A 24540-nucleotide genomic window follows, 5' to 3' on the forward strand; every position below is an offset into this window, starting at 1 on the left:
CTACAAGGACAGGTGAAGCCCCGCCCCCATGTTAACCCCATGGTAACCGACGTGTCCGTCCATCACCTGGTGGACGCATACGTGTGCGTGGCAACGTGATGATTGTAAATAAAGCATGTTTGTACGACATTCAGGTCCGCTGCCGCCGCTGCGTGTATTCTCTTTCTGCTCCTTTGTGAACATTTTGAACAAAAATGTTGCTTTTTTTTGTTTTTTTCTTCATTGCAAGGAAAAAATGTACGCAAGTGTGTTGCATTCACTTGGGGAAAAGAAATCTGTTTGTGTAATTTTTCAAAAATATATTTTCTGTTTTTCCGAATTTTTGTTTGTTTTTCCAGAATTAATTAAATGTTAGAGGGGAAAACTGAAAAAAGTTCCCCAAAATAGAAAAACAACTGACTTATTTTAAAAAAAAAAAAAACATAAAAATGCCATTTTTTCTCCCAAATGAATGCTACTCTGTGGACATCTGATGTTGTTGATGTTGAATTGACTTCAGATGCCCACCGGGTATTTGCTTCAATAAGATCATGTTGGTTTATAGGCTCTCAATAAAGGAATTAATGCATCTATTGTTTCCAATTCTCTCTAAACTCAGGGGGAGAATTAGCTAAAATTATTCCCACAAAAAGAAAAAGTGATTTTTTTTTCCTCATTTGTCCAAAATTTGACACAAACGATCCCATCGTCGTCTTTTGGTAAAAGTTTTTAAGAGCTTTTAAGAATTGTTTGAATACCAAAAAGCTGTTGCTTGTTGTTGAAGCAGCAAACGACGCTGAGTGATGAGCGCTGCTGGCCCCGCCCCGCCTTTCAGTGGCGCGCATATTGATGACGTCACGTGGAAAAGTCCTGCTTCCAGTCGTTGGCGTGTTTGTTGACGTGAACGCAAGAGAAAGGAAGAGCAAAAAGAAGAACAAACCAAATCGTGGCCGGCGTCCGCGCGGCACATGTAGAACGACTTTGAGCCTGCGAAGTGAGTGTTTTGTCGACATTCTTTCCTGTCGTTGTTCGTCGGCCTAGCGCCGCCGTCTCCAATGTTTACTTTAGCATTAGCCGCCAGCTAGCAGACAACGTGAACTTAGGCCAGCTTCTTCCGTGTGTTACGCTTGACAACGTAATGAGCCATTTTTTCGAGCAACGGCCGTTGATAAAATGTGGCGACGGCGCTAAAAACTGGAGTAATGTCTACGCAAAGGGGCGGATGTGAGTCAGCCTGCCCTGCGTCACCGTGTCCCTCTCTGGCTCAGGTTGCGGCTGGCGGCAAGCGGCAAGCGGCAGCACGATGGAGAAGCCTCCCTTCCGAAACAGCAACCACAAGTGTGGCGACTGGGAGCTGAAGGAGCGCCTGGGCATGGGGGGCTTTGCCCATGTCTACCTCTACCAGCATCACGTGAGTCCCCAATAAGAAGACTGCGAGGGTGGTTTCAGCAACATGACGGCCGCGCAACCACCAATTACCTGCGTCCTCTGATAAGGACTGGCGTACTTTTTGGAGCGTTCTTGTGAACGAGTTTGCCAGTGTCGTAACAATCCCCAACAAAAGCTTGACCCGTAGTTTTGTCCGTCCAGAAGTGTCTGCTGACATGTGCTGTCCATGTCACGCAGTTGACCGGCGAGAAACTGGCGGTGAAAATGTGCCGGCTGGAGTTGACGCCAAGGAACAAGGAGCGCTGGAGCCGCGAGATCCAGATCATGAAGAAGTTGGTGTCGCCCGCACAAAGTTATCGGCCATCGTGCTAATTGAAGACGTCAATGTCCGTAACGTTGCTTCAAAACAAGTTTTGCTTTTTCCAAGCGTGCGTTTTGCGTCATTGCGCCCACTCAGGTTGAACCACATCAATGTGGTGACGGCGCGCGACGTCCCAGCAGAGATCAACTTGATCGCCTTGAACGATCTGCCGCTGCTCGCCATGGAGTTCTGCTCGCGCGGCGACCTCAGGAAGGTACGGCCAGCCGGCGGTGACGTGACCGCTCGGCGACCGACCACCTTACCTCCGTCTACTGCCGTCTTTGTTCAGGTTCTGAGCAAGCCGGAGAACTGCTGTGGTCTGAAGGAGAGCGACGTTCTGTCCTTGGTCAACGACGTGGGTACGTGTCTCATGTCACCACCTCACCAACGCCGCGTTTTGTGTGTATGCGCACACGTCACGCTAGCGACATGTGTCGCGGCGTTAGGTGCGGAGCATCCCAAATGTTGAGTTGGGAGGTTGTGAGCTGTTATGGCGTGTTGGTGACGCGTGGGCGACTGTGCCGCAGGTTGCGGCATCCAGTACCTGCACGAGAACAAGATCATCCACCGGGACCTGAAGCCAGAGAACATCGTGCTGCAGGAAGTCAACGGGAAGGTGATGTGATCGTCCATGAGCTTCGTTCCAATCATGCACGTTTGACAAGCGGCCAGCTAATACATGCGCTGGCTTCAGCTGGTGCACAAGATCATCGACCTGGGCTACGCCAAAGACTTGGACCAAGGCAGTCTGTGTACGTCCTTCGTGGGCACACTTCAGTACCTGGTGAGAAACCCTTCGTTCCGCTTCATCCTCGCGTCCGCCCGGTAGTTTATCAGCGTCCTTGTGTGTGTGCGTGCGTGCGCGCAGGCACCCGAGCTGTTTGAGAACAAAGCGTACACGGTGAGCGTGGACTACTGGAGCTTCGGGACCATGATCTTCGAGTGCAGCTGCGGGTTCCGACCTTTCCTGCACAACCTGCAGCCCGTGCAGTGGTACGTCGGCAACGTCGGCGGCCGCGCTGCTTGCGCAAACAAATCTGTGGTGTTGTGTTGCGACGCAGGGCCAGCAAAGTTCGGAACAAAGGTCCAAAAGACATCATGGCGGTGGAGGAAGCCAACGGAGACGTGCGCTTCTCAACGCACCTTCCGTACCCCAACAATCTGAGCAGGTGCGAGGTGGGCCCGCCGTGTGGGTGTGCAAAAAAAAAAAAATATTCCGGACATGTTCCAGACCTTCTTGTCAGTTAATCGGAGTCCATTTATGTTTGTGCATTGTCTGCTCTGTTGAAATTATGTTCAAGGGCTGGAAATTAATTTTCAATTTTTTTAACTTATGTCATTGAACAAATGTTACATTCATTATTCAAGCGATGGTGTATTCGGTGCAACCCTGCTTAAGTGAGACCATTTGAACCAGCAGTCGATTTGACAAGTTTCTCAGACTTTCAATTCAACAAAAAGCGTTGAGGAATAATCAAGTCGGAAATACTTGAGTGCCGATTTCAATGTCCCGTGTACTCGAGAAGACTGCCGATACCAGACACTAAAGGCCAAAAAAATAAATAAATCAACCTTTGCTAAGTTCCTCTCACCACTAGTTGGCGCTACACTGTGGCAATGTGATATCTGGTCACATTGCTAATTGTCGTGATTGGAGAGTCAAGAATGATGGAGTCGCTCGAACCTCCCTCCCTATTTTAAGTGGACGTTTCAAGAACCGGCTCGGCCGGCAAGTTCCAAGCAGACTCGAGCAGCATTTTGACTGAGTGGCATTTTTGGGGGGCGTGTCCCCGCAGGACACTGCTGGAGCCCATGGAGGCGCTGTTGCAGCTCATGCTGAAGTGGGACCCGGTCCACAGAGGAGGCGGCGTCCATCCCGACAGCAGGAAGCCGCTCTGCTTTGAGCTTCTCGATCAGATCCTGAGCATGAAGGTCGCGTTCCAAAATGCAAAACGGATCTTTTGAAGAACAAGGCTGACCGCCGGTCGCCGCCTTCTCCTGCTCAGGTGGTGCACATCCTCAACATGACCACGGCGCAGGTGCACTCGTTCCAGCTGGCGCCCGACGAGTCTCTGCACGCCCTGCAGAAGCGCGTGGAGGCGGAGAGCGGCATCCACGTGGTGCACCAGGAGTTGCTGCAGGAGACGGGCGTGTCGCTGGACCCCCGCAAGCCGGCGGCGCAGTGCGTCCTGGACGGCGTGGTACGTGCCCGCCTGTCGCCGCCTGTTGCCGCTGACGTGCCGCCGTCCAAACGTTGTCCCGTCTGTCTTCGGGCGCAGCGAGGCTGGGACGCTTACATCGTTTACTTGTTCGACAAGAGCGCCACTGAGTACTCGGGCCCGTTCAGCGCCAGGCAGCTGCCGGATAAAGTCAACACCATCGGTGAGTGACGCGTGCGTGTTGTCGGCCTCCTCACACATGTGCTATGCGCAGAGTGCATCAGATTTTAAAATTTGAATACCTCCAAGTTGTTTTCCTGGAAACCCAGTCATGGTGAACTGCGAAAATTTGTGACCGCGCTCACTTTAAGCATAAATCCCCTCTTGGTTTGCTTTAAACCCTGCGTTGGTGCCAAAAGTCTACGGTGGGCGGGGAGCAACTTGCGCCGCTCGCGAGCCACGCTTGTCGTTGCAGAATATTCACCGACTCGGCCTGCTTTTGTTCACATGAAAAAGAAGCAGGAAGAGCCGATCGGCGTCGCCGTCCGGTAAAAAGATTCAAAGAATATTGTGTCCGTTGGTGCATTTACGTCATCGGCTTGGCTTCGACCAACACTTTTCACATCTTGCTCGGAGTGAAAAGCAACCAAATTCCGTTTCATTTGTTTGAACTTGTCTTTGTTTTTGGTGCCAGATGAAAGCCGACTTGACTTCAACTCATGCGTGTGGGCCACCGCACCACTTTTCTCCTTGCTACATAAGAATAGTTGACATAGTTGACCGTGACACAAAGCCTCACAACTGAAAATGTGCGCTCTGCTGTGACGAAGAGCGGCGAGGTCAAGTGAGCGACATACGGCGCGAGCCGTGTCACGCGTGCGTTTTCAGTCCAGGAGGCGTGGACGCCGCTGCCGCTGGGCGTTCTCAGGAAGGTTTGGGCTGAGGCGCTGAGCTACATCTGCGGCCTGAAGGACGACTACAGCCGCCTGTTCCAGGGCCAGCGCGCCGCCATGTGAGTCACGTCCACGTGCCGTCCGCATGCCCGCTCGCTGTCCTCACGCCCGCTCGTCTCCTTGGCCTTCCAGGCTCAGCCTCCTCCGCTACAACACCAACCTGACGCGCTGTAAAAACAGCATGTTTGGATTCTCGCAGCAGCTGAAAGCCAAGCTGGACTTCTTCCGCAGCAGCATCCAGTACGACCTGGAAAAGTACAGCGACCAGATGCACTACGGCATCTGTGAGTGCGGCGACCGCCACGCGCCTCTCGCGCACGCTTCTCACTGCTTACATCCGTCGCTTTTCTTCTTTTGTGCTCCGCAGCGTCTGAGAAGATGCTGAAAGCCTGGCAGGAGAACGAGGAGAGAGCCGCCGCCTTTGCTCAGGTCATCGATGAACTCAAAGCTGAAATTGGCAACGAGATGAGCGGGCGTCCGTCTGTCAAAATGCAAAGTTTGGTTGGATTGGAGATTGTTGTGTACTTGCGTCCCTAACCTGGCCACTTTTGTGGTGATGAGCGACTCGGGAATGAGCGAGAGATCGCAAACGCGCTAAACATGAGACGAGCGGTCGACTCGATTTTTCTTCTCCGTTATTTGTTGCGGGAGCTTTCCAAGGGCTCCCTTCAGAGACGGCGGCCATTCGTCCCGTTGCGAACGACGACATCGGGCTGAAGCGTGCCTCCCGTCTCGTCCGCAGGTGGCGGAGGTGAGCCACCTGGATGACGAGATCATGGCCCTGCACTCGGAGATCGTGGAGCTGCAGCGGAGTCCGTACGCGCGGCGCCAAGGAGACAAGATGGAGCAGCTGTGAGTGCGTCGCCGATCCCGCAAATCAGATATTTGAAAGGAAGGCCACGTGTCACTTTTGCCGTTTGTGTTGTTCCAGAGAGGAGCGAGCCGTGGAGCTCTACCAACAGCTGAAGATGAAATGTAAAGGTCAGACATGTTTTTCTTCTTGTGAGCGCGATGACGACGACGACGATGACGATGACAATTTTGGTAGTTCCTGAGGCGGACCTGAGTAGCGACAGTTCGGAGATGGTGAAGGCCATCATCCAGACGGTGCAGAACCAGGACAAAGTGCTCAAGGATCTCTACACGCACCTCAGGTACAAGAGCATGTCACGTCGCCATCTTGAATGTGGCACGCGTGTGCGTTTCTTCAAGACTTGTGTGCCAAAAGGTTCAAATGTCCACCCGTGCAAATCGTTTTTAATCATTCGACCAGAAGGAAGGAGCGCATGATTGCTCGTCATTCATGTATCGTCACTGCCGACTGGTAAAAAGAAAGCCCCGCCCCGCAAAAAAAAAGGTTCTCTCGATCATTTCCTTTGACAGATGTTGAGGCAACACTATTTTGTTTTTCAGAAGAAAACAATTTGCACATTGAAATTCAGAAAGACTGTCATTATTAGTACTCATTTTTACTGTCTGGGAAGTTCAAAAAGGTTGTCTTGAGCATGATATTTAGCAAAAGCTTGATTCTTACATTGACAGTTAAAAAAGTAGTTCCGGTCAGAACCAGTTGTCATGTTTTAGGATTTTGGAATCTAGTTTAGTCACTTTTAGCTGACTAACCTTGCGTCTCCAACCGTGTCTGCCCAATCCCACCCAGTAAGATCCTGAGCAGCAAACAGAAAATCATCGAGCTGTTCCCGCGGATCGAGAAGACGTTGGAGAGCATCAAGGAGGCGGACAACATGGTCATGCAGATGCAGGTCAAGCGCCAGCGCGAGTTCTGGCACCTCCTCAAGATCGCGTGCGTAAGTCAGCGCCAGAAGGAGGGTGGGGGTTGGGATGCGAAGGACCGGGGGGGTGGGGGGGCCACCTGACACCGCCTCTTTTTCCCACCAGGCGCAAAACTCCTCACGCAACTCGCTGGCGACCGGCCCGGAGTCGGCCAACCTCCCTCAGGTGTCGCAGTGGGACCAGTCGGCGCCGACCGCCAGCGCTCCTCATCCTCTCACCTCGCTGCCCGGGCCCAACGACAGGTATGCTCCGTCCTCGCCCTTTTAAAGTCCTTTCAGTCAACAAAAGCGGCATTTCTCCTCACTTTGGAGGCAAGAGTGACCGTGTGGGTGGGGGGGGGGGTGACACGATAGCAAATGTGTCGGGAATGCCAACCCTCACAAAGGGGATTTTGAATGGCTGATTCTGGTATAACGAGTGAGGAGGGAAAATTTTTACATCAATACCCCCCTCCCTCACAGTGACGCGGCGCCCCGCCTGCTGCAGGAGACCCAGAAGTACCTGAGTCAGCTGACCAGCTTAATGCAGGAAGCAGCGGACGAGCAGGCCAAAAGTATGGTGGTAAGTCGCACCATTGGGCGCCACGTCACCCCTTTTGTTTGTTGGTCATTGCAATTAAAATTGTGTGTTGCCCAAGGATCAAGATTGGAGTTGGACCAAGTACGAAACGTTAAGCGGCAAATTCAAGAAGAGAAACGCGTGAGAGATGTTTTCACCTTGAAACACTAACAGCGATGATGAACTTTGACCTGAAGAGGTGCTGTTGACCTTTTTTTTTTTGTCCACATCAAATCATGTTGCTTCTCTTTTTGCCGTATTAAAAAAAAAAAAAAAGCAGCTGATTGGATGTTGGACAGGAGACAGGAAGTGACGAGGGAAAAGTGCACTTTGCAGCTTGGTTAAAGAATTTGATCAGCTGATCCAAACTTCCACTGACTGTGCTGGACCAAACAAACTTGGAGCGGCGCGCGTTACACACACACACACACACAGAAAAAAATTCAAACTCTTACCACACAAATGTCAGTTTAATTGAACAGCTGAATAAAGATGAGTTGAGAGCATCTGCCGAGTCGTCATTGCGAAGACGCTTCCTGGCATCGCTTGTGAAGGATGTGGACGTGGCGTCGCTACGCCGCCGCTTTGTGACTGCGCTCCACCGCCATCTTCTCCAGACGCTCCGTGTAGAAGCCGTTGAAGTCCAGCCTGTGACAGGTCAAAGGTTAGGGGCCGTCCGTGCTGAAAGGTCTGTGGGGTGATCGCGATGCCACGTGAACAACCCGATTCCGGAAAGACGGCGCTTCACCTTTTACGGACGGTAAATATCACGGGCAAACTCTTCTGTGTGTCTCATGAATGAGGTTATTTTAGCTAACAAACAAAAATTTTTTAAAAACTTTTTCGTTAAGAAAAGAACATTTTGGCTATGACATCAACACTTTAACGCAAAAGGAGTGGGGGGAAAAAGGCCGGGAAAATTGCTAATGGCTAAATCGTTAAGGCGGCAACGGACGAAGGCTAGGGCCGACCTGTATATGATGCTGATCATGCTGTGCTCGCAGTTGTTGGAGCTGAAGATGCTGAGCTTATCGAGAAGGTCCAGCAGCAGAACGCTGAAATTGTTGTCAAAGTTCACGATGGACGCCTCCAAGCCCGCGTCTGGCGCCGGAGCCGTCTGCTCGGGCTGAACACAAACAAACACAAATGAGTGTGATTCAAGGAGAATTTTGCGACAAATCACTGGCTCTGACCTTTGCCCCTTGGCTCTTCTTGCGATCGTGGCAGGCGGCGTCCGGGGGGAGGCGCTCCAGTCGGAGGGTCTGCGTGAAACGCTCGAGTGGGCAACAAAGACCACGACTCAGATTGGCAGCGGAAGAGCGGCGGTGGCGAGGAAGGAGCGCGCCTCACCTGCATGCGCCCGGCGAACATGACGCAGACGGACATGAGCTTGGAGAAGATGCGCAGCAGCTCGGGGTTGGTCAGCATGCAGTCCTTCATGCAGTTGTCCAGGAAGCTGGTGTGGTGCCACAGCACGTCGTCAATGTTGGAGGCCTAAAGCGACGCCGCTGCGGTCAGCACGGAACGAGTCAAGCGTCAAGCGCCGCCGCCGCTCACCATTTTGAGGTTGTTCTCCATCACGTGCCAGGTGGGCTCCATCACCTCAAACATCATGTAATACTGGATGTTCTGCACAAAGTTCAACATGCGCTGACGCAGCGCAAACGCCGCCGCAAACCTGTGGCGGCACCGTCAAGTCAAGGAACGAGAGGCGAGCTTGGGTCGTGCGACGGCGCCGCTCACCATTTCGCCGAGTGCGACCAGTGATGTTTGGCGTGTTTGTTGGTGATCCACACGTTGCACAGCAGACGCTCGACGTGCTTGCAGTAGAACATGTGGCGGAACAACATCTGGTACCTCGTCAATGCCTTCCTGCGGCACACACGCAACGTGCAGCGTCAAGCGGCGGGCGCGCGCACGATGGCGGCGGCGTGAGCGCACAGACCTGCTGATGATGAGCGAGAGCGGCCACTTGACCACGTAGTCGAAGGAGAAGGCCTCCAGGCCGCTGAGGGCTGCGTCGGCCGGCTCGGCGTTGGCCACGCTCCTTTCCTGCTTGGTCTCGATGGCGAGCACCCGCAGCAGCTGCGTGATCACGTCGTGTGGCATCAGGTCGATCTGCGCGGACACGGAGGAGGAGGCGCCGCGTCACGTCGGGACGGGGCCCTTACGGCGGACGTGGCGGCGGCCCACCTTGAGATCATCCTTGAAGGGATCGGTGTTGGCCGTACTCATGCGCAGCGCCAGCTCCAGGAGCGCCTCCAGACGCGGCGGCGCGATGTCGTCCACCGGCTTGCGCAGCTCCTCCTCCGTCAGGTCCATGAAGTGCACAAAGAAGTCGCCTTTGTCCATCAGGAAGTAGTGCTTGATGGACCTAAACGCACGGTGCAGGTAGTCACCGTCACTCCGCCAAGCCCTCAGGTAACGTATGACAATTGACCGCCTCACAGGGATGACTCGAGTTTGCATATTGGCAAGCCAACTCTGCGTGTGTGCGTGTGTGCGTGCACCTGAGGCGGGCCACCAGCTCCTTCTCCTCCAGTAGGAAGTGCAGGAGCACCTTGCTGGCATAGTTGAAAGCCTTCTCGATCTGCTCCACATAAGCTCGCTCCTTCAGCGTGTACACCACCTCTTTGGCGTCAGGACAGGTGACGTCGCGGCCGCACTCGCGCACCACATTCAGATACTTCCCTGTCACGCATACACGCACTCACAGCGTCAGACGGTGCCAGAGAGCCAGCACAGAGAAAATCAAGCAGGCAGAACTGAGAACTATTTTTATGAAGCTGAAAATAGTTCCAAAATCCGATGAATCTGCCAATTGTTTTTTTCACCTGTGCTGAGGATCTTGTCGGCCATCTTCTGCAGGAAGGACGGAATGCGGTGCTGAACGACCGTGTACCTCTGGTCCCAGTACTTGTCGTTGTAGTCCTCCTGGATCTTCTCCTTCTGCAGTTCGTGTTCCTCCACCATGAACTCGCTGCTCTCGATCACACACGCAACCGTGATGACATTTGACTTCAACCTGCCCATCCGATGTTCTTTGGGCCCCCACCTGTACGGATCGCGGATGATGCCTCTGTAGATCCACTTCTCCAGGATCTCAAAGTAGGGCACGCTGGCAGCCTTGGTGAGGTATAGGCACACTTCCTGCGCCTGGGCGTCGCCGGTGAAGTTGAAGGTGCGGTCGTGAAGGAGGCTGAGCGTGGCCCCGCCCATACACTCGCCTTTGTCCACCGACGAGGCTGGAAAGGAAAGGAGACGCCCATGAGCTCAAACCGTCTCCAATTTTGGCCCCGCAATCGACCGAGGGAAGCCAATTAGCGAGTATTTGACCAATTGTTTCGGTCAACAATTGCGAGCGAGAGCAGTCGGCGGTACCGATGGCGGCCAGGATGTCCATGGTCCTCATGGCGGGCTGCAAGTAGAACCAGAGCTTCTGCAGGGACAGCAGGCCCCGCCGGTGCACGTGCTCCAGCTGAGTCACCAGGATCAGGTACTCCTTGAGCAGCGTTCGCATGGCCGCCGTCAGCGCGTGGTTCACCTGCCCGTACTCGAACGATGACTTCTCCTCCACGAAGCTGCGGGACCAAAAAGGTGCAAATGGTGCTCCGTGAGCCGCTCGCGTGTGACGTCACGCGCTTTCGCCATCATTGAGGGCCTTTGCTTTTTCTTGTTCATGGGACGGACTGGTCGGTACAGTGACGGTGTCGCGTGGCTTCGTGATTGTGTGCATGCTCGACGCCGTGCTTTGATCGCCTTTTTTTTAGATCCATGTTGGCTTTGGAGGCGACTGACCGCGTGACGGTGGAGTAGTAGGACGCCACAGGAAGGATCCGGTGCACCAGCTCCTTGACGGACGTGTCCAGTGTGGCGTCTACGATGAAGGAGCGGTTCTGGCGGCCCAGGACCGGCTGAGCCGCCACGTCGCGCCCGTCTACGCCCACCAGGACGAAGAGCAGATCCTCCAGAAGCAGCTGCTCCTGAGCCGCCAACGCCAGCGTGCCTGCGCCCGACCCGACCATCACGTTAAGTGCAACATTTTTGCTCTTTCCACAAACTAAATAATCTTTTGTTACGGAACGAGACGCCAAGTGTTCACGTCAACCGTTAGGAAACGTTCACATGTGCCGTTGGGTTAGTCAACGTTCACCGGAACAGCATCACAATGCCTTCTAGGCGCTCTCACTGGAGAGGCGATGCGTTCAAGCACGAGCTGCTGACCGCTTTTCAACAAAGGTTGCGTTTGGAAATGAATGAGAGAGGAGCGCGTTCTGCTTCTTCGAACACGCTCACTCTCACCAGTGTTGCACGTGCATCACAGTCAATTTTGCAACTCGCCCAATGCTGAGTAGCCAGCGTTCAAGTTGCAGAACTGCAAATTTACTTTCCCCAACACGCAGGCCGAATATCGAAACCGCTGGCAACAAAAGTGAGTACACCCTTAAGTGAAAGGGTCTTAACTCTTCAATGTTGTGCGTGGCCGCCATTATTTTCCGTAACTGCCTAAACAAATTCATCTCACTCTATTTAAAAAAAAAAAAAAAAATTTTAAATACAATCGATGAGGCAGCGCTTAGCTCAAGCAATGGCCGCCATTTAGGAACTCACCCACAGCCACGGCTGGATCGACGGGCAGGGCGGGGCCGGCGATGAAGTCTCCAAGGAGGGCGGGCCGCTCATACACCCAGCTGGGAAAGACGGGATTGAGCTGTGCCGGGTTCTTCTTGTTGTGTTTGTCCCGCAGCATCTTCCGCGTCACCTCGGCCGACTGCAGACCAATCGCAGCGCAACACGCCACGGACCGCCAATCAGTTTTAAACGGTTAGCACGCAACGGCCGGTCATCCGGAGAGCGGCAAGTCACCAGGAGAGCGTTGGACGCCGCCGTGGCGTTGCCGAGCTTCTTGCGCAGTTCATCCAGCTCCTGCGTGGACATTTTGGAGACGCTCGTCGCCGTGCTGAGGACGCTTGATGCCGGCGGCAGCGCCGCCGTTGTCGCGCAAGCGTCCGAACGATCCTTGGCGTTCTGCTGAAGACGCTGCAGAGTCTACACACCGGCGGTGAGTGGTCAAGAAAAGTTTCTAAAATGTGTTCCATGAAATTGGATTCATGTCTCCACAACAGTCGAGTTGCTGTGATTCTAGAATGTGGATGTTCAATCAGATTTGAACATCCGTGTGTTGCCATGTCAAACGTTTCTGCTTCAGGGCGTTCACATTTAGTCACGCCGACCCATGGAACCTCAACTAGCTTATTAGCTTAGCTACCTTTCCAAGTCAACGACAGCGGCACTTTAGTGCGCTCCAAATCAGACGCCTCAGAGATAGTTATTGTTTTGGCTAACTTTTTCCACTAGAGGGCACAATGTCGACCACTTCCATGAAATAATCTGAAACTGGCTCCTATTCGGGATTTGGCGCCTTTTACTGATGCACACAGAATGGCTACTTGTGAACTTTTTCATGTTTTTTAAACTTGAAGAGAATTAAATAAATTTCTCGGGGGTTAAACGGATTCTGCTGGCGCTAGAGCACTATTGTTAGCATTATGTAAAGTATGATTGCGCTGCGACTGTGGTGACATAATTGCGTGGTGGATTAGGCCCGCCATCGGTCCATACGCACCATTCGCGTCATTCGCATCTTACTTGTGAGTCCTCGCTCAGACGGGACAGCAGGTAGACCAGCGGGTCCAGGTGGCGAACATTTTTCGATTTCAACTCCTCGTACTTCCTCAGGAAGTCCTCGGGGGTCTTGGAGAACTCCGCCAGCTTCACCTTTTGGGGTTTCAAAGACAATCGTGCTTGCTCGCCTGTCGTTTCTTTGACGGGAGCACGCGCTCGTCGTACCTTGGCGCTGTGGGCCGACACCGTGGTGGTGACGTAGGCCGTGCGGTGCTTCTGCAGAAGGTCGATGTAACCCTCCGCTCCGTCGCTGCCTCGCACGTCCAACACGCTCAGCAGCTCGTTGACGTGATGATGGATCCGAAACTCGCTCATGGTGCTGAAAATTGTGCACGTGTGTTACTGGCCAAGCGAGACGTTTTTCACCTGCTTGAAATCCGAAGTGACGTCACGGCTGGTTGAGGCTCCCCTTCTCCTCCCCAACGCGAGGCAAAGCAACTCTGCACCTCCTGTACGGGAAGTGCCAATGTGAAGGGAGTGAGGAGACATTTGGAATGGAGACCAAACATTTTGTTGCCTCCTGTTTTGTTTGTGTGGACAACTGCCGTGGAGCCTCAATAAAAGTTGAGTTGAGAAATGCAAATTGACGGCCATGTCCCTCCATCACGCCCAGCGGACTTTTGGACGAGAGGTGGCCAATCACAGAGTTAAGAATAATTATGTAATAAAGTAGTCATTACGCTTCGATTGGCTTCACGATCAATGACAGGGCTCGGGTTTGCTCCCGAAGCCGTTTGTTCCCCCAAGAATCTCAAGTTAAGGACGTGTAACTACTTAACAGCCAAGAAGAGTCCAGTCGCCTCCATTCAACTTTGGAGCATGACGAAGAGAGGCAACGCGCAAAATGCGACGTGCGTGCAGAAAAGGTAGCAAGTCGCTAAGCCACCCGCGGAGAAGCATGCTAACAATTTAGCCGTTAGTCTTCCAAACGTACCAAAAAGAACTTCCGGGGTCGCCACGCCCCACAAGACAAAACTTGTGAAGTAACTGCGAGGGGCGAGCTGTCACATCTGGAAGCTGCTGGGGAAAAGAGGGAAGGATGCAATATTTGGGTTCGCTAAAGTGGCGCCTTCGGCCACTTCTTCTTCTACTTCTTCACGCCTAACATGAACGACACTGCCCCCCATAGTCGCTGCAGTCAATCACAAGATGGACAATTCGATACACGCCTTGAGCGAAATAAAATATTGCGATTTAAAGTGTAGAAACAAACCAATGATGTAAAAACAAATACAAAGATTGGCGAAGGTATAGAAAAAAAACCAATTCAAATTTTAGCAACAAATAAACCTTTGGTGTAACATAACCAAATATATATGATTAGGATATAACAAAATGACGGATTGAAAGTTCAGAGTTGATCTTTTTCGACGTGTTCACTTCATAAAACGGCGCGTCGTTATTCAAAACACCCAAGGAAATAATTTATTAAAAAATAAAAACAAAAGAAGGCGCTTAGAATGGGTGTGGGCGGAGTCAAACATGAGGTTGAGCCACGCCTCCAACTGCGCACTGCAGCCAAGGGCGAGTCCATCAAAGCGTTGCAACGCTGCCGCCCGCAGATGAAATGTAAAACTGCAGCTCCCAGAGCTGCTCCACGTGACGTCAACGTTTCAACCAGGAAGCGTAGCAATTTGCGCGAGCGACGTCAAATGTCGCGGGATAGACGTGTCGCTGACGTCACCGGGGTCTCGGAGCGCGCTGCGGTCGGCGTCACGGACGACGACGACGACGACGACGACTTGGCTTTGTGGCTTCGCCCTTTCCGAAGCGTCGTGAGCGAGCGCGACGTCATGGCGGAGCTGCAGGTGCTCGAAGCGGCCGAGCAGGCGGACCACCAGCACCGTGACGTCGTCCGCGGCTCGGCTCGCCCGCCGCCGCCTCCTCTCGGACCGGGCGCCGTTGCCACCGCCGTCTGCCCGCCGACTTCGGAGCCGGGCCCGCGCTGGGTGCGCCTCAACGTGGGCGGGACCTACTTCGTCACCACCAAGCAGACTTTGTGCAGGGAGCCCAAATCGTTCCTGTTCCGACTGTGCCAGGACCACCCGGACCTGGACTCCGACAAAGTGAGCCTCTTTGCTCGAGCCGAACCGAGCTCAATGGCCATTTTCTGGTGCTGTGCGATTGGCCCGTGAGGATACTGGAGATGAAATAGACTGGCGTGTCTTTGACTGGCACGATTATGTGGAAGGAAGCGCATTGTTGCTAAATCAGAAAAAAAAGTACACATATAGTCAGATATAAACTTAAATGCACATCTCCACCCGAGAGTTGAACAGGGGGAATTACAATTAGTTAGCTCAGAACACATAACGTTTATTTTGCAGCATGAAAAAAACGTACATCTTTCATTTGATAATTAAATTTGTTTAAGTGCATGTTATGTATTACAATAATCGAGAGATTATACACGCAACACAGTTTCTAGCTACTTTTTCTTTTGTGTTTTCATGCGTAGGACAGCACTGAGGCCTATTTGATTGACAGGGACCCGACTTACTTTGGGCCCGTCCTCAACTATCTGCGTCACGGAAAGCTCATCATGGACAAGAACCTCGCTGAGGAAGGTAAGCGACATCACAAAGCGTGCACTACAGTGTGTGCCCACCACGCGCTTGGCCCACTTTTGTGTGCGTGTGTTCAGGCGTCCTCGAAGAGGCGGAGTTCTACAACATCGCCTCCCTTGTGCGTCTGGTGAAGGAGCGCATACGGGACAACGAGAACCGCACGTCGCAGGTAGCGACTGCCAACGGCCTCCCGTACCGCCAACTGTGTTTGCCACGTCGCCATGGTAACGGCACTCTTTTGCTGACCTCTTGCAGGGCCCCGTCAAACACGTCTACCGCGTCCTGCAGTGCCAGGAGGAGGAGCTTACTCAGATGGTTTCCACCATGTCGGACGGGTGGAAGTTTGAACAGGTGAGCCTCACGAGACGTGCGAAGTCAAGTTAAAAAAGTTTGTATTAAGACCTGACAAAACGGCCTTGGAGATATTTATGAGGGTAGATGACAAGATGTATTTGACGAAAAGGTGAGCAGATGTGATAAGAGCGATGACGACGATGTGAAGACACATGAAAAGATAAGTGTGGCGAGAGAACGATATGAAGACGTACCAAGACGGCGGTGACAAAATCGATATGAAGCTAACTGACGAGACAGGTATGAAGATGTGACACAACAGGAATGGGGTCGGGTCGGGTCGGGTCGGAGGATGGCATGACGAGACGGGTAACGAAGACAAAAACAAAACTGTGAAGTTAGAAAGAGTTAGTGATAGAAAGACAAGTGAGTAGACGGGTTTGAAGGCAGTTGATAAGATGGCCGTGAAGACGGGACGATATAAGAATGGCGACTAGTGAGAGGATCTAAAGCCACGTCCAAACATGGAGACGCGTGACAAAGCAGGCATGAAGCGAGCTCACCTGACCGGTATGATAAGACTTGTGAAGACCAATGAGAACAAAGTTGGGGTGACCGCTTCCCGTTTGTGTCCATCAGCTGATCAGCATCGGCTCGTCGTACAATTACGGCAACGAAGACCAGGCGGAGTTTCTGTGCGTGGTGTCACGGGAACTCAACAATGCGGCCAACGGCGTCGTCATGGAGCCCAGCCAGAAGGCAAAGGTGAGTGGCAGGGCGGGACCTGATTGGGGGCGGGCCTTACTAGACCGGGTCTGACTAGACGTGGCCTTCGAGGGCCCGTCCCAATGACGCCGTCCTTACAGGAGGCGCGCCTTCTTATGGGGAAGCCGTTCGAGCCTTTTGGGGTGCAGACCTGTTGGGACACGCCCCTCGCATGATTGGCCTTATAGGTCATGGGCCTTAAACAGGCTGGATGGTGGGCGGGCCCTGAAGAGCTGTGTGTGTGTGTGTGTGTGCGCGCTTTTGTCGGTGGCGATCACTCAGCCGCCACTCTCCCCTGTCCAGATCCTGCAGGAACGAGGCTCGCGCATGTGAGAATCGCTTCCCACGTTCTCCTCCTTCGGTGCGTCCGATTGGAGCCGACGGGATGGTTCTTCATATCCCGTTTGGAGGCAAACCATCTGTGGACCGAGGCGGGACGCTTCCAACGTGATGGAACGAATGGAAGTATCGGTTGTTGCCTTGACGTCTCCGCAGGAAATGACATTTGGCGGCGTGCTGGCTCCGCCTCTTCATTTGCCGTCTCGCTGTCACACACGCACTTTGACCTTTGACATATCTTCACACGTCAGACTTTGGCCCCACCCCTCGCCTTTCTGGAAGCGAGGAAGCAGCGTGAGCAAAAACTCATCTTCGTAAAACTCCACGTCTGCGTTTTGGAGCGAAAACGAGACGACGACTGTTCTTGGTTGACGTGCGACTTTGATGTGATTTGTCTGCATTTGTAAAATGAGCCACAAATAATATTTGATGGGCTAACATAGCATAGCTTGCTACGCAGCGAGTGTGATGTGTGAGCTAAAAACAAAATTTGCATGTGCGCGTCTGTCAGACGCTTTCTTATGCTACCACGACGACGAGCAACATGCGATCGGGATGCTAAGCATGTTAGCATGTGTCGGCTCCGTTAGCATGAATGATGATCAGCCGTCAGATAGCGCGGAAGACGAAAAACATACAGTAAGACTGGACATATAGATTGCATTTTTGTGGGTCGCTTTCGAATCATTTGCTTAAATAATGGTAAAGACAAAAGTTTCTAAGGTAGCCAAAAAAAAAAAATTTGGTTTGGGAACAAAATTAAAAGCGGTAACCAACCACTTGAATTTTGCACAAAGCTATGAAGTGACAACCGCTCGCTTGCGTGTTACGGGCAGCGCTGCGAGGGAAGTCATAAAAATGGTTGAATTTGACTTCACGATTTCTTTTGGAGGAAAACGCTAGTTTGGTACAAATGCGGTCGGGAGCAAGTGCCCAAAGCGTGGACAAATAGCTCGTGTCTCGTAATTCCGCACGATCACAAAGCACGCAGCACGAGAGACGCTCGTCAAACAAAAGAGTCGCAACCACCTCGAGCAGCAGAACAGCACCAAACCAGTCCAACAACGAAGAATGACTCGCAAAGCTACGAGAGTCAAACGCAGAAAGAAACGGGAGTGGCCACGTCGGCCGCCCCGGCCAAATGTCGGCACGAGTGCATAAATATTCCGGAAATCCACGCCCCCTCTTGCCTTTCGACAATCGCCATCAGAAAAAAGATCCCTCTGGTGTATTGCGACAACATCAAGTGGCTCCTTGCATTGGCGTGAACGCTAAAAACGGCCCGAGTGACGTCTGTAAAAGAAGCAAGGTTTTTTTTTTCTGCCGTGCTTCGCTTCCTGGTGACGAGACGCACAATAAGGGAACAATCCTACGGATCCTAAAATGCAATTTCAATTGGGACACGTAACACAAAAGACATTTTTTGGCTTTGGAATTGTCGTCAAAATCACTTGAAAATTGTTTTTTTCCAAAATAATCCTTACCTGATGGATGCCGACAACCGTCACCAAGTCAGACGAATGGATTTTCAAAATGATTTTCAATGTCTTTAGCATTCTTGATCAAATGACATGACTTTGACCCACGAGAACATTTGGCGTCGTCGCTGTGTTCAAAAGCCAATGCGTTGTTTGTGTAGCAGGAGATGAGAAGTTTCGTCGCGCGTCAACGTAACGTGTTGTGGTGCATGATGGGCCGCGATGCGGCGCGTTGATGTCCGACTCTACTTATCCCCCTCTCGCCTCATTCGTTGTCGGCCGGCGGGTGTAATCACGTGCGCTCGCGCTAATCACGCCAACAGGCGATGATCGCGGCCGATGGGAAGCTCCCCAAAAGCCATCCGATGTGCACGTGCGCTCACGGCGATTGCGTCTTCTACTCCTTGCTCATTTTGTTGTCGTGCAACCCTTGTAACCGCAACTTTCTCGCCATAAACGTTGTCTTCGCAAAGCCGACTCCTCAGATTCTGCCGTGAAGGTGACGACATGGATGTGACAAAACGAGAATCAAGATAAGTGTCAAATGAAAAGATGGATATGGAGACAGCTAATATGATGACGTGACTTGTGTCCACTCACAGCTCAGCTGGTTCCTAAAGCTGCACCACGATTGGTTGTGACCTGAGCAACTGTGATGCCATTTTCAGTCTACAGCAAGTGGCAAAATGGCCACGCCCTGACGTGGGTGGATTTGGCTTGACTCATTCAGCACAAAGGAAATATTCATCAAAATGTTGTGTTCCCACTTGGGGAAACATTCTTTTGAAGATTTTTATGGGGGGGGTTGACTTCCCCTTTAAGATGCTGATTGTGCAACGCTAAGCTCTTGTTTTGACTATCTGAAAGCTAAGCTAATTTCCGCCTTGAGTAGTGATGTTACTTTTAACGCCACCACAACCGTTATTGTCAACCTTGGGTTTGCAAGACAACGCCGTTTTTTTCCCGTTTGTTTTTACTTGGGACGAGTTTAATTGAATTATTTTGGGACTTGCTTGAAATACAAACATATAAAATCAGTTATTTATATTAAGCACCCCCCAAAAAAAACATCTCGACTGCAAGAAGCGCTCCAAGTCTTTTTTCTTGATTCTTGTCATCTGCGACGTACTGCGTTTCAACACGCATTTAAAAAAAAATGCGAGTCTTAGTAGTAATGTGCACTTTGTTTTTTTTTTTGGTCGCCATTTCAGACAACAGAAGTGGCAAAGCAGCATTTTATTTTTGTAACTATTTTTCTTCACAAACAAGCAATAGTCCAACGCTAGCTTGCCTGCTGTGACGTAACCAACTGAGACGGAATAAAAAAACAGGGCGACCTCCAAAAGGCGTGCCAATTTGTCGTAAATCTCATCCCCAAAAAAGCTCCTAAATCGCTACAGAGTAAAAAAAAAAGATTTTCGGCGCGTGAAAAACGTCACTTGCGTCGTGGTGTTTTGGGCCGTGCACGTTGACCTACATGTGAATGGGCAGGGGTTCGGTTCTACGGGTGCCCCACCCTCGCCCCCCAGGCGCATGCCTGCCTATCACGTCAAACCCCCCCTCTCACACACGCACCCCCCCCCCCCCACACACACACACCACCACCACCACCACAGCTGTCCACCCTTGTTGGCTCGTCTTTTGGCTCCGCGACGCCGACCGAGGAAGACCCGAGACGAAAAGAAGTGAGTGTCCCAATCGTAAAAGTCAACTCCACTCTTCGGGCCTCGTTGAAGTGTACACGTTTTGGATGTACACTTGGTGTTCGAGAGCGCGGGCTACAATTACAGGCGAACGAAAATGGTGACGTCATCGATTCGAGCCACTTTATTGGACTGCGCTTTTAAACATGGCGGCACTGGATGTTTTGCGGCTTAAAAAAATATTAAAACTACAGTAGAGTAAAGCCTCGGGCTTCCGGTTGATTGCGGCTGCAGCACCATTAGTTGCGAAATTTGCGGACACTGCTCGATGCATGCGTAGAATGGTCGCTAAGTACGGCGACTACGCTAGGACAAAATACGTAGATGGAAAAAAAAAATGGTAAATCCAAAACATTGATTGCAATTACATATATGCACATAATAAAGTATGTAATAGATTGATTTTTTCGGCAAAGGCCAGGAATTCCTGTCCCGCTGTTTTGTTTAAATCCACAATGAATTCTGGGTAAAGTGCTTCGGGGAGTATAAGGGGCGGGGACAACGAAACACTGGAGAATTGGGACACTGTAAACCAGGGGTGTCAAGATCCAGTCCTGGAGGGCCGCTTTCCTGCATGCTTTCAATCTCTCCCGGCTGCAACCCACCTGATTCAAATGATCAGCTCATCAGCAAGCTCTGAAGAAGCCTGATAAGTATCCTGCTCATTTGAATCAGGTGGGTTGCAGCTGGGAGAGATTGAAAGCATGCAGGAAAGCGGCCCTCCAGGACTGGAGTTTGACACCCCTGCTGTAAACACTTGCAGCCTCGACGGAGGATTGGGGCACAAGTGGGCGTTTGAGAAAGGTGATCTCTCCTTGACTTTGTCTACTTCCCGCTCGTCGAAATTCGCCAGTCGCTTCTCATAGTTTTTGACGTTGAAGTCACTTTCGGGCAAAGCGCATGACGTCATCAGCGTCGTCACGAGCACGCCCGGGAAAATCCCCAAATTTTCTTTGTGGTCAAATTGCGCGCGAAAAAGCGGGAATAGTATTCGGTGCCCGGTGACGTCAGAATGTCGCTCCAATTTCGTTAGCAAAAAAAAAACAAAAACGAACACATCGTCATTGTGTTACGACAGAGACGGTTCGTGTTGGTGAAAAGCGATGACAAGTATAGTTGTCGAAGAAAAACAAAAAATAAAAAAAGCATTAAAGGGAAAAATAAATGAAGAACTAATGTTAAAGTTGGGCCAATCAAAATGGTTATTTTGGAAAACTGTTGCTGTTAATATAAAAAGTGACTCCATTGCCCTGCTGAAATGTTTTTTTTGTTGTTGTTTTGTTTTTTGACTGCAAAAAAATTAAAGCAACAAATCTAATACCACAATATATCAAATATACCGTACCAGCGTTGTACAGTAGCTGCTGTTGTGGGTCGGTGATATCGACTTGTGTTGTAGTTTTGTTCCCGCCTGAAGGTGCCATGACCAGCAGAGGCGGTGAGAGTGACCGGAACCTCGCCGGCGCCCCCTAGCGCACAATGACCAGCGGGGGAAACAGACACGCCGACTGCCAACATTCACTCGAGGTCACAGCAGACGGGCGGGACGACGAAAGTCGACCGGCGGGGACAGAGCCCCCGGACGGCGGCTGGGGATGGGTGGTTCTGGCAGCCACCGTGCTGGTCCTGGCGCTGACGCTGGCCTTCCCGTCCTGCGTGGGCATTTTCTACAGCGACCTGCAGAAGGACTTTCGCGCTTCCAACAGCCAAACTTCCTGGGTGCCCTCCATCATGACGGCCGTGCTCCACGCGGGAGGTCGCCAAAACCAGTCCATGTACCCGATGTTACCATGTCGATGAAGTCGAATGACGAGAAATTTCACGTTTTCTTGTTGGTTTGCTTTCAGGCCCCGTGTGCAGCGTGCTGGTGGAGCGACATGGTTGTCGAGCGACCGTCATGTTGGGCGGAGTCCTGAGCGGACTGGGGATGGCCGCCAGCTCCTTCACGCGCTCCATCGGCCAGCTCTACATCACGGCCGGCGTCGTCACCGGTGAGCGTCGGCTGAACTTTTGCGTATTGGCGAGTTTGAATCCGGCCCGGGCATATTTTTCCCTTTGCGTGCGCTTCTAGGTTTGGGTTTCTGCTTGAGCTTCCAGCCGACCGTGACAATCCTGGGTCAGTACTTCATGCGGCGCCGCGCTTTCGCCAACGCCGTCTCATCCACGGGTACGGCGCTGGGTTTGTGCGCACTTCCGGCGCTGGCCAACTTCCTGCACGGTGAGCTGGGCTGGAGGGGAAGCTTCCTGGTTTTGGGCGGCGTCCTGCTCAATTGCTGCGTGTGCGGCGCCGTCATGCGGCCTCCGGAGCAGATGCCGACGACGCCAACTGCGGTCAAGCGCGAGCCGCCGGCTGGGTCGGCGCGCGACGACATGCCGAGGTGAGCGTTCATCGCTCACGTCTGACGCCCGGGGCGCCCGACACGCCAACCGTCTATCGGCCAGTTAACAGGCACCCGCTAACCGGAGCCGGTGGCGGCCGTTTCCACATCGCCATTGGTCGCTCGTCAGTCCTGCTTTGCCTTTGAAAGCCACAAATTCTCCTGTGGAAATGCTCCGTTCTTGCCACAGAAGACTTGCTTGAGAATCATTTTTTTAAGAGTTGGACTCGATTTTCATTAACGGCACACTTGCATTGAGACTTGCGTCTCTTTTCTGCTGACCGGTACAGTGGATGCTAGGCCTGCACGATATGCCGTTTGAACATTGCGATTGCGAGGTGCGCATGCGCAATAGTCACATCGTAGGACGTGCGATGTTCTTTCTTTTTCTTTTTTTTTTTTAGAACACGGAAACCTTTGGTTTGTTTCATTCATAAAAGCAGCACGCTACACTTTGCTCGACATTGTTGAGACGACACAGACCGTCTTGCTCACGGCACCCCCAACCGGCCCCTCAAATTGGCAAAGCGGCGCAGTCGGCCTCTCCGGGATACGACTAGCATTTCCACACACGTTGTCTCTCGAAAAAAGAGCCCTCCCTTGTGGCTTGCAAACTGACTAATCCCATGACCCCCCCCCCCTTGTCTGCATCAGGATTCTGGCTTCTGTGAGCAAACACCTGGCCCTGGACCAGCTGCTGCACAACCGGCGCTTTTGCGTGTACGCCGTGGCCATCACGTGGACCATGTTGGGCTTCGTGGTGCCGCTGATCTACCTGGTGCCCTACGCCACCGCCAACGGCATGGAGGCGGGCCGGGCGGCTTCCCTCCTCTCCGTCCTGGGCGTGGTCAACATCGCGGTGCGCCCGCCCGTCGGCGCCGTCTTCAGCCTGCCGTGGTTCCGGGGCCGCCACGTGTACGTGTTCTCCGGCGGGCTTCTGGTCAACGGGCTGAGCAACGCCGTGTGCTGCTTGGGGCCGACGTTCCCGGTGCTGCTGAGCTACGTGCTGCTCTACGGGCTGTCCATGAGCGTGGTGGGCTCGCTCATGTACACCGTCCTCATGGATGCGGTGGAGATGAGTCGCTTCGCCTCGGCGCTCGGCCTGCTCGCCGTCATGGAGAGCGTCACGCTGCTGGTCGGACCGCCGCTGGCCGGTAAGCAGGACGCCGCAGATTCGGTGCCGGCGAGTTCCCGCATGACATCTCGCGACGCATGCCGTAAGTCACGCGCCACATTTCCGATGATGACACCTGACAGCTCACGATTCACATCAAGGCTCACGTCACATGACACGCATGGCGTTGTTTGTCGTGCTGTAACGTGAGAGGTCATGGTTCACTGGTAGTACACATTTTCAACTTCCTCGCTAGGAACATGGAAGCGTGCAGCTAGTTGGCAGTTGTCCGACGGCGTACCGTCGTGGGATTCAACATTAGTTGTAGCACCGAATTGTCTTGATTCCGAGGACAGCGTGAACTGTGGCAGGAATTGTCAAACTGCTTTCAGTCGTAGCGATGCCATGACGTCGAGGACGGCGCCTGAATTGTTAAACCTGGGCACGGAGGGGTTAAAGGTCATACCCGGCCTGTTGGCCAGATGATTGTGTCCTGCCCGCAGGAATCCTGGTGGACTTGACCGGGCACTACTTCTACGTCTTCGTGGCCTGCAGCGCCGTGGTGGCCTCAGCCGCCGTCTTCCTGCTCGCCGCCTTTTGGTGGATGGATGCCGCCGAGCGTGCGGGTGAAAGGAGAAGCGGGCCGTCATGTGGCGCTGTGATACCGACAAAACAAACTGATTTGTGCTTGTGAAACAGCCACGTGATTATTTCACTCGGAAACGAACGAAAAATAAAAATGCAGCTGCTCTTTGATGGAAAGCTGAGATTCCTAATTTTCATGATCTTATTTTGGTCTCATTACTTGAATATGATTTTAAAATGATCCTTTATCTTGCTGTTTTAATTTTAGGATTTTACAATACAATTGTTTCTTTCTATCATTTGCATATTATAACACTCCTCTTAGCGTTAGTTATTTTATGTTAGTACTTTATAATCTTTCATCACGTGAATGATATGAGAAGCCAAAAACTGCTAGATTATCAGTTTGTTTTAATGTTATAAGGATCCATGTCATGTC

At 52.2% G+C, this 24540-nt stretch overlaps 4 protein-coding genes across 11 annotated transcripts; 3 read left to right on the forward strand and 1 right to left on the reverse strand.

The window, feature by feature from the left end:
• The first annotated feature begins 801 nt into the window (after nt 1–801).
• Nucleotides 802–7699, forward strand: LOC148317915 (inhibitor of nuclear factor kappa-B kinase subunit alpha-like). 3 transcript variants are annotated; one of them, XM_088285372.1, is made up of 22 exons: nt 802–973; nt 1248–1390; nt 1606–1700; nt 1826–1943; nt 2019–2088; nt 2257–2345; nt 2424–2513; nt 2598–2722; nt 2791–2898; nt 3526–3661; nt 3736–3930; nt 4009–4111; nt 4777–4900; nt 4974–5125; nt 5209–5270; nt 5584–5693; nt 5773–5816; nt 5890–5995; nt 6502–6649; nt 6741–6877; nt 7097–7196; nt 7273–7699. In XM_088285372.1, exons 1-22 carry the CDS (start codon nt 829–831, stop codon nt 7336–7338), a joined length of 2466 nt encoding a protein of 821 aa, XP_088141498.1. In that variant the 5' UTR covers nt 802–828; the 3' UTR covers nt 7339–7699. The 3 variants fall into 3 exon arrangements, with proteins under 3 accessions (XP_088141498.1, XP_088141497.1, XP_088141499.1); XM_088285371.1 differs by having other exon boundaries at nt 803–973; nt 5773–5822; XM_088285373.1 differs by lacking the exons at nt 6741–6877; nt 7097–7196; nt 7273–7699 and having other exon boundaries at nt 803–973; nt 5773–5822; nt 6506–6649.
• Nucleotides 7645–14840, reverse strand: tubgcp2 (tubulin gamma complex component 2). Of its 2 annotated transcripts, none has more exons than XM_088285369.1 (18): nt 13813–14840; nt 13044–13197; nt 12843–12971; nt 12060–12242; nt 11805–11964; nt 10992–11199; nt 10575–10774; nt 10249–10438; nt 10028–10173; nt 9704–9884; nt 9387–9567; nt 9139–9311; nt 8937–9065; nt 8751–8871; nt 8544–8687; nt 8387–8455; nt 8165–8319; nt 7645–7841 (listed from the first exon to the last, which is right to left on the reverse strand). In XM_088285369.1, the coding sequence occupies exons 2-18, from the start codon at nt 13191–13193 to the stop codon at nt 7766–7768; spliced, it is 2595 nt and encodes an 864-aa protein (XP_088141495.1). In that variant the 5' UTR covers nt 13194–13197; nt 13813–14840; the 3' UTR covers nt 7645–7765. The 2 variants fall into 2 exon arrangements, with proteins under 2 accessions (XP_088141495.1, XP_088141494.1); XM_088285368.1 differs by having other exon boundaries at nt 8387–8467; nt 13813–14839.
• LOC148317917 (BTB/POZ domain-containing protein KCTD5-like) lies at nt 14324–18793 on the forward strand. The gene is made up of 6 exons (XM_088285379.1): nt 14324–14944; nt 15337–15445; nt 15523–15614; nt 15701–15796; nt 16379–16504; nt 16808–18793. Exons 1-6 carry the CDS (start codon nt 14339–14341, stop codon nt 16835–16837), a joined length of 1059 nt encoding a protein of 352 aa, XP_088141505.1. The 5' UTR covers nt 14324–14338; the 3' UTR covers nt 16838–18793.
• A 1102-nt stretch (nt 18794–19895) lies between these two features.
• slc16a5a (solute carrier family 16 member 5a) lies at nt 19896–24292 on the forward strand. 5 transcript variants are annotated; one of them, XM_088285375.1, is made up of 6 exons: nt 19896–20006; nt 21424–21780; nt 21872–22015; nt 22096–22402; nt 23057–23556; nt 24020–24292. In XM_088285375.1, exons 2-6 carry the CDS (start codon nt 21504–21506, stop codon nt 24208–24210), a joined length of 1419 nt encoding a protein of 472 aa, XP_088141501.1. In that variant the 5' UTR covers nt 19896–20006; nt 21424–21503; the 3' UTR covers nt 24211–24292. The 5 variants fall into 5 exon arrangements, with proteins under 5 accessions (XP_088141501.1, XP_088141503.1, XP_088141500.1 ...); XM_088285377.1 differs by having other exon boundaries at nt 19908–20006; nt 21442–21780; XM_088285374.1 differs by lacking the exon at nt 19896–20006 and adding an exon at nt 20700–20828.
• The last annotated feature ends 248 nt before the right edge of the window (nt 24293–24540 follow it).

The sequence above is a fragment of the Idiotropiscis lumnitzeri genome, chromosome 20, assembly GCF_059441095.1.
Source record: "Idiotropiscis lumnitzeri isolate Australia: NSW breed Sydney's pygmy pipehorse chromosome 20, RoL_Ilum_1.0, whole genome shotgun sequence".
NCBI classification, from domain to species: Eukaryota; Metazoa; Chordata; class Actinopteri; order Syngnathiformes; family Syngnathidae; genus Idiotropiscis; species Idiotropiscis lumnitzeri.

Bases quoted from the DNA above. Each gene is read 5' to 3' on its own strand.
- LOC148317917 (XM_088285379.1), top strand. From the start codon at position 14,339: ATGGGTGTGGGCGGAGTCAAACATGAGGTTGAGCCACGCCTCCAACTG. The intron at 15,615-15,700 runs GTAGCGACTGCC...GACCTCTTGCAG, and splicing joins ACGAGAACCGCACGTCGCAG to GGCCCCGTCAAACACGTCTA. The intron at 15,797-16,378 runs GTGAGCCTCACG...TGTGTCCATCAG, and splicing joins ACGGGTGGAAGTTTGAACAG to CTGATCAGCATCGGCTCGTC.
- tubgcp2 (XM_088285368.1), bottom strand. From the start codon at position 13,193: ATGAGCGAGTTTCGGATCCATCATCACGTCAACGAGCTGCTGAGCGTG. The intron at 11,200-11,804 runs GTGAGTTCCTAA...GGTCGGGCGCAG, and splicing joins CGATCCAGCCGTGGCTGTGG to GCACGCTGGCGTTGGCGGCT. The intron at 9,066-9,138 runs GTCTGTGCGCTC...TGTGTGCCGCAG, and splicing joins CTCTCGCTCATCATCAGCAG to GAAGGCATTGACGAGGTACC.
- slc16a5a (XM_088285375.1), top strand. From the start codon at position 21,504: ATGACCAGCGGGGGAAACAGACACGCCGACTGCCAACATTCACTCGAG. The intron at 22,016-22,095 runs GTGAGCGTCGGC...GTGCGCTTCTAG, and splicing joins CACGGCCGGCGTCGTCACCG to GTTTGGGTTTCTGCTTGAGC. The intron at 23,557-24,019 runs GTAAGCAGGACG...TCCTGCCCGCAG, and splicing joins GGTCGGACCGCCGCTGGCCG to GAATCCTGGTGGACTTGACC.
- LOC148317915 (XM_088285371.1), top strand. From the start codon at position 829: ATGACGTCACGTGGAAAAGTCCTGCTTCCAGTCGTTGGCGTGTTTGTT. The intron at 4,112-4,776 runs GTGAGTGACGCG...GTGCGTTTTCAG, and splicing joins GGATAAAGTCAACACCATCG to TCCAGGAGGCGTGGACGCCG. The intron at 4,901-4,973 runs GTGAGTCACGTC...TTGGCCTTCCAG, and splicing joins CAGGGCCAGCGCGCCGCCAT to GCTCAGCCTCCTCCGCTACA.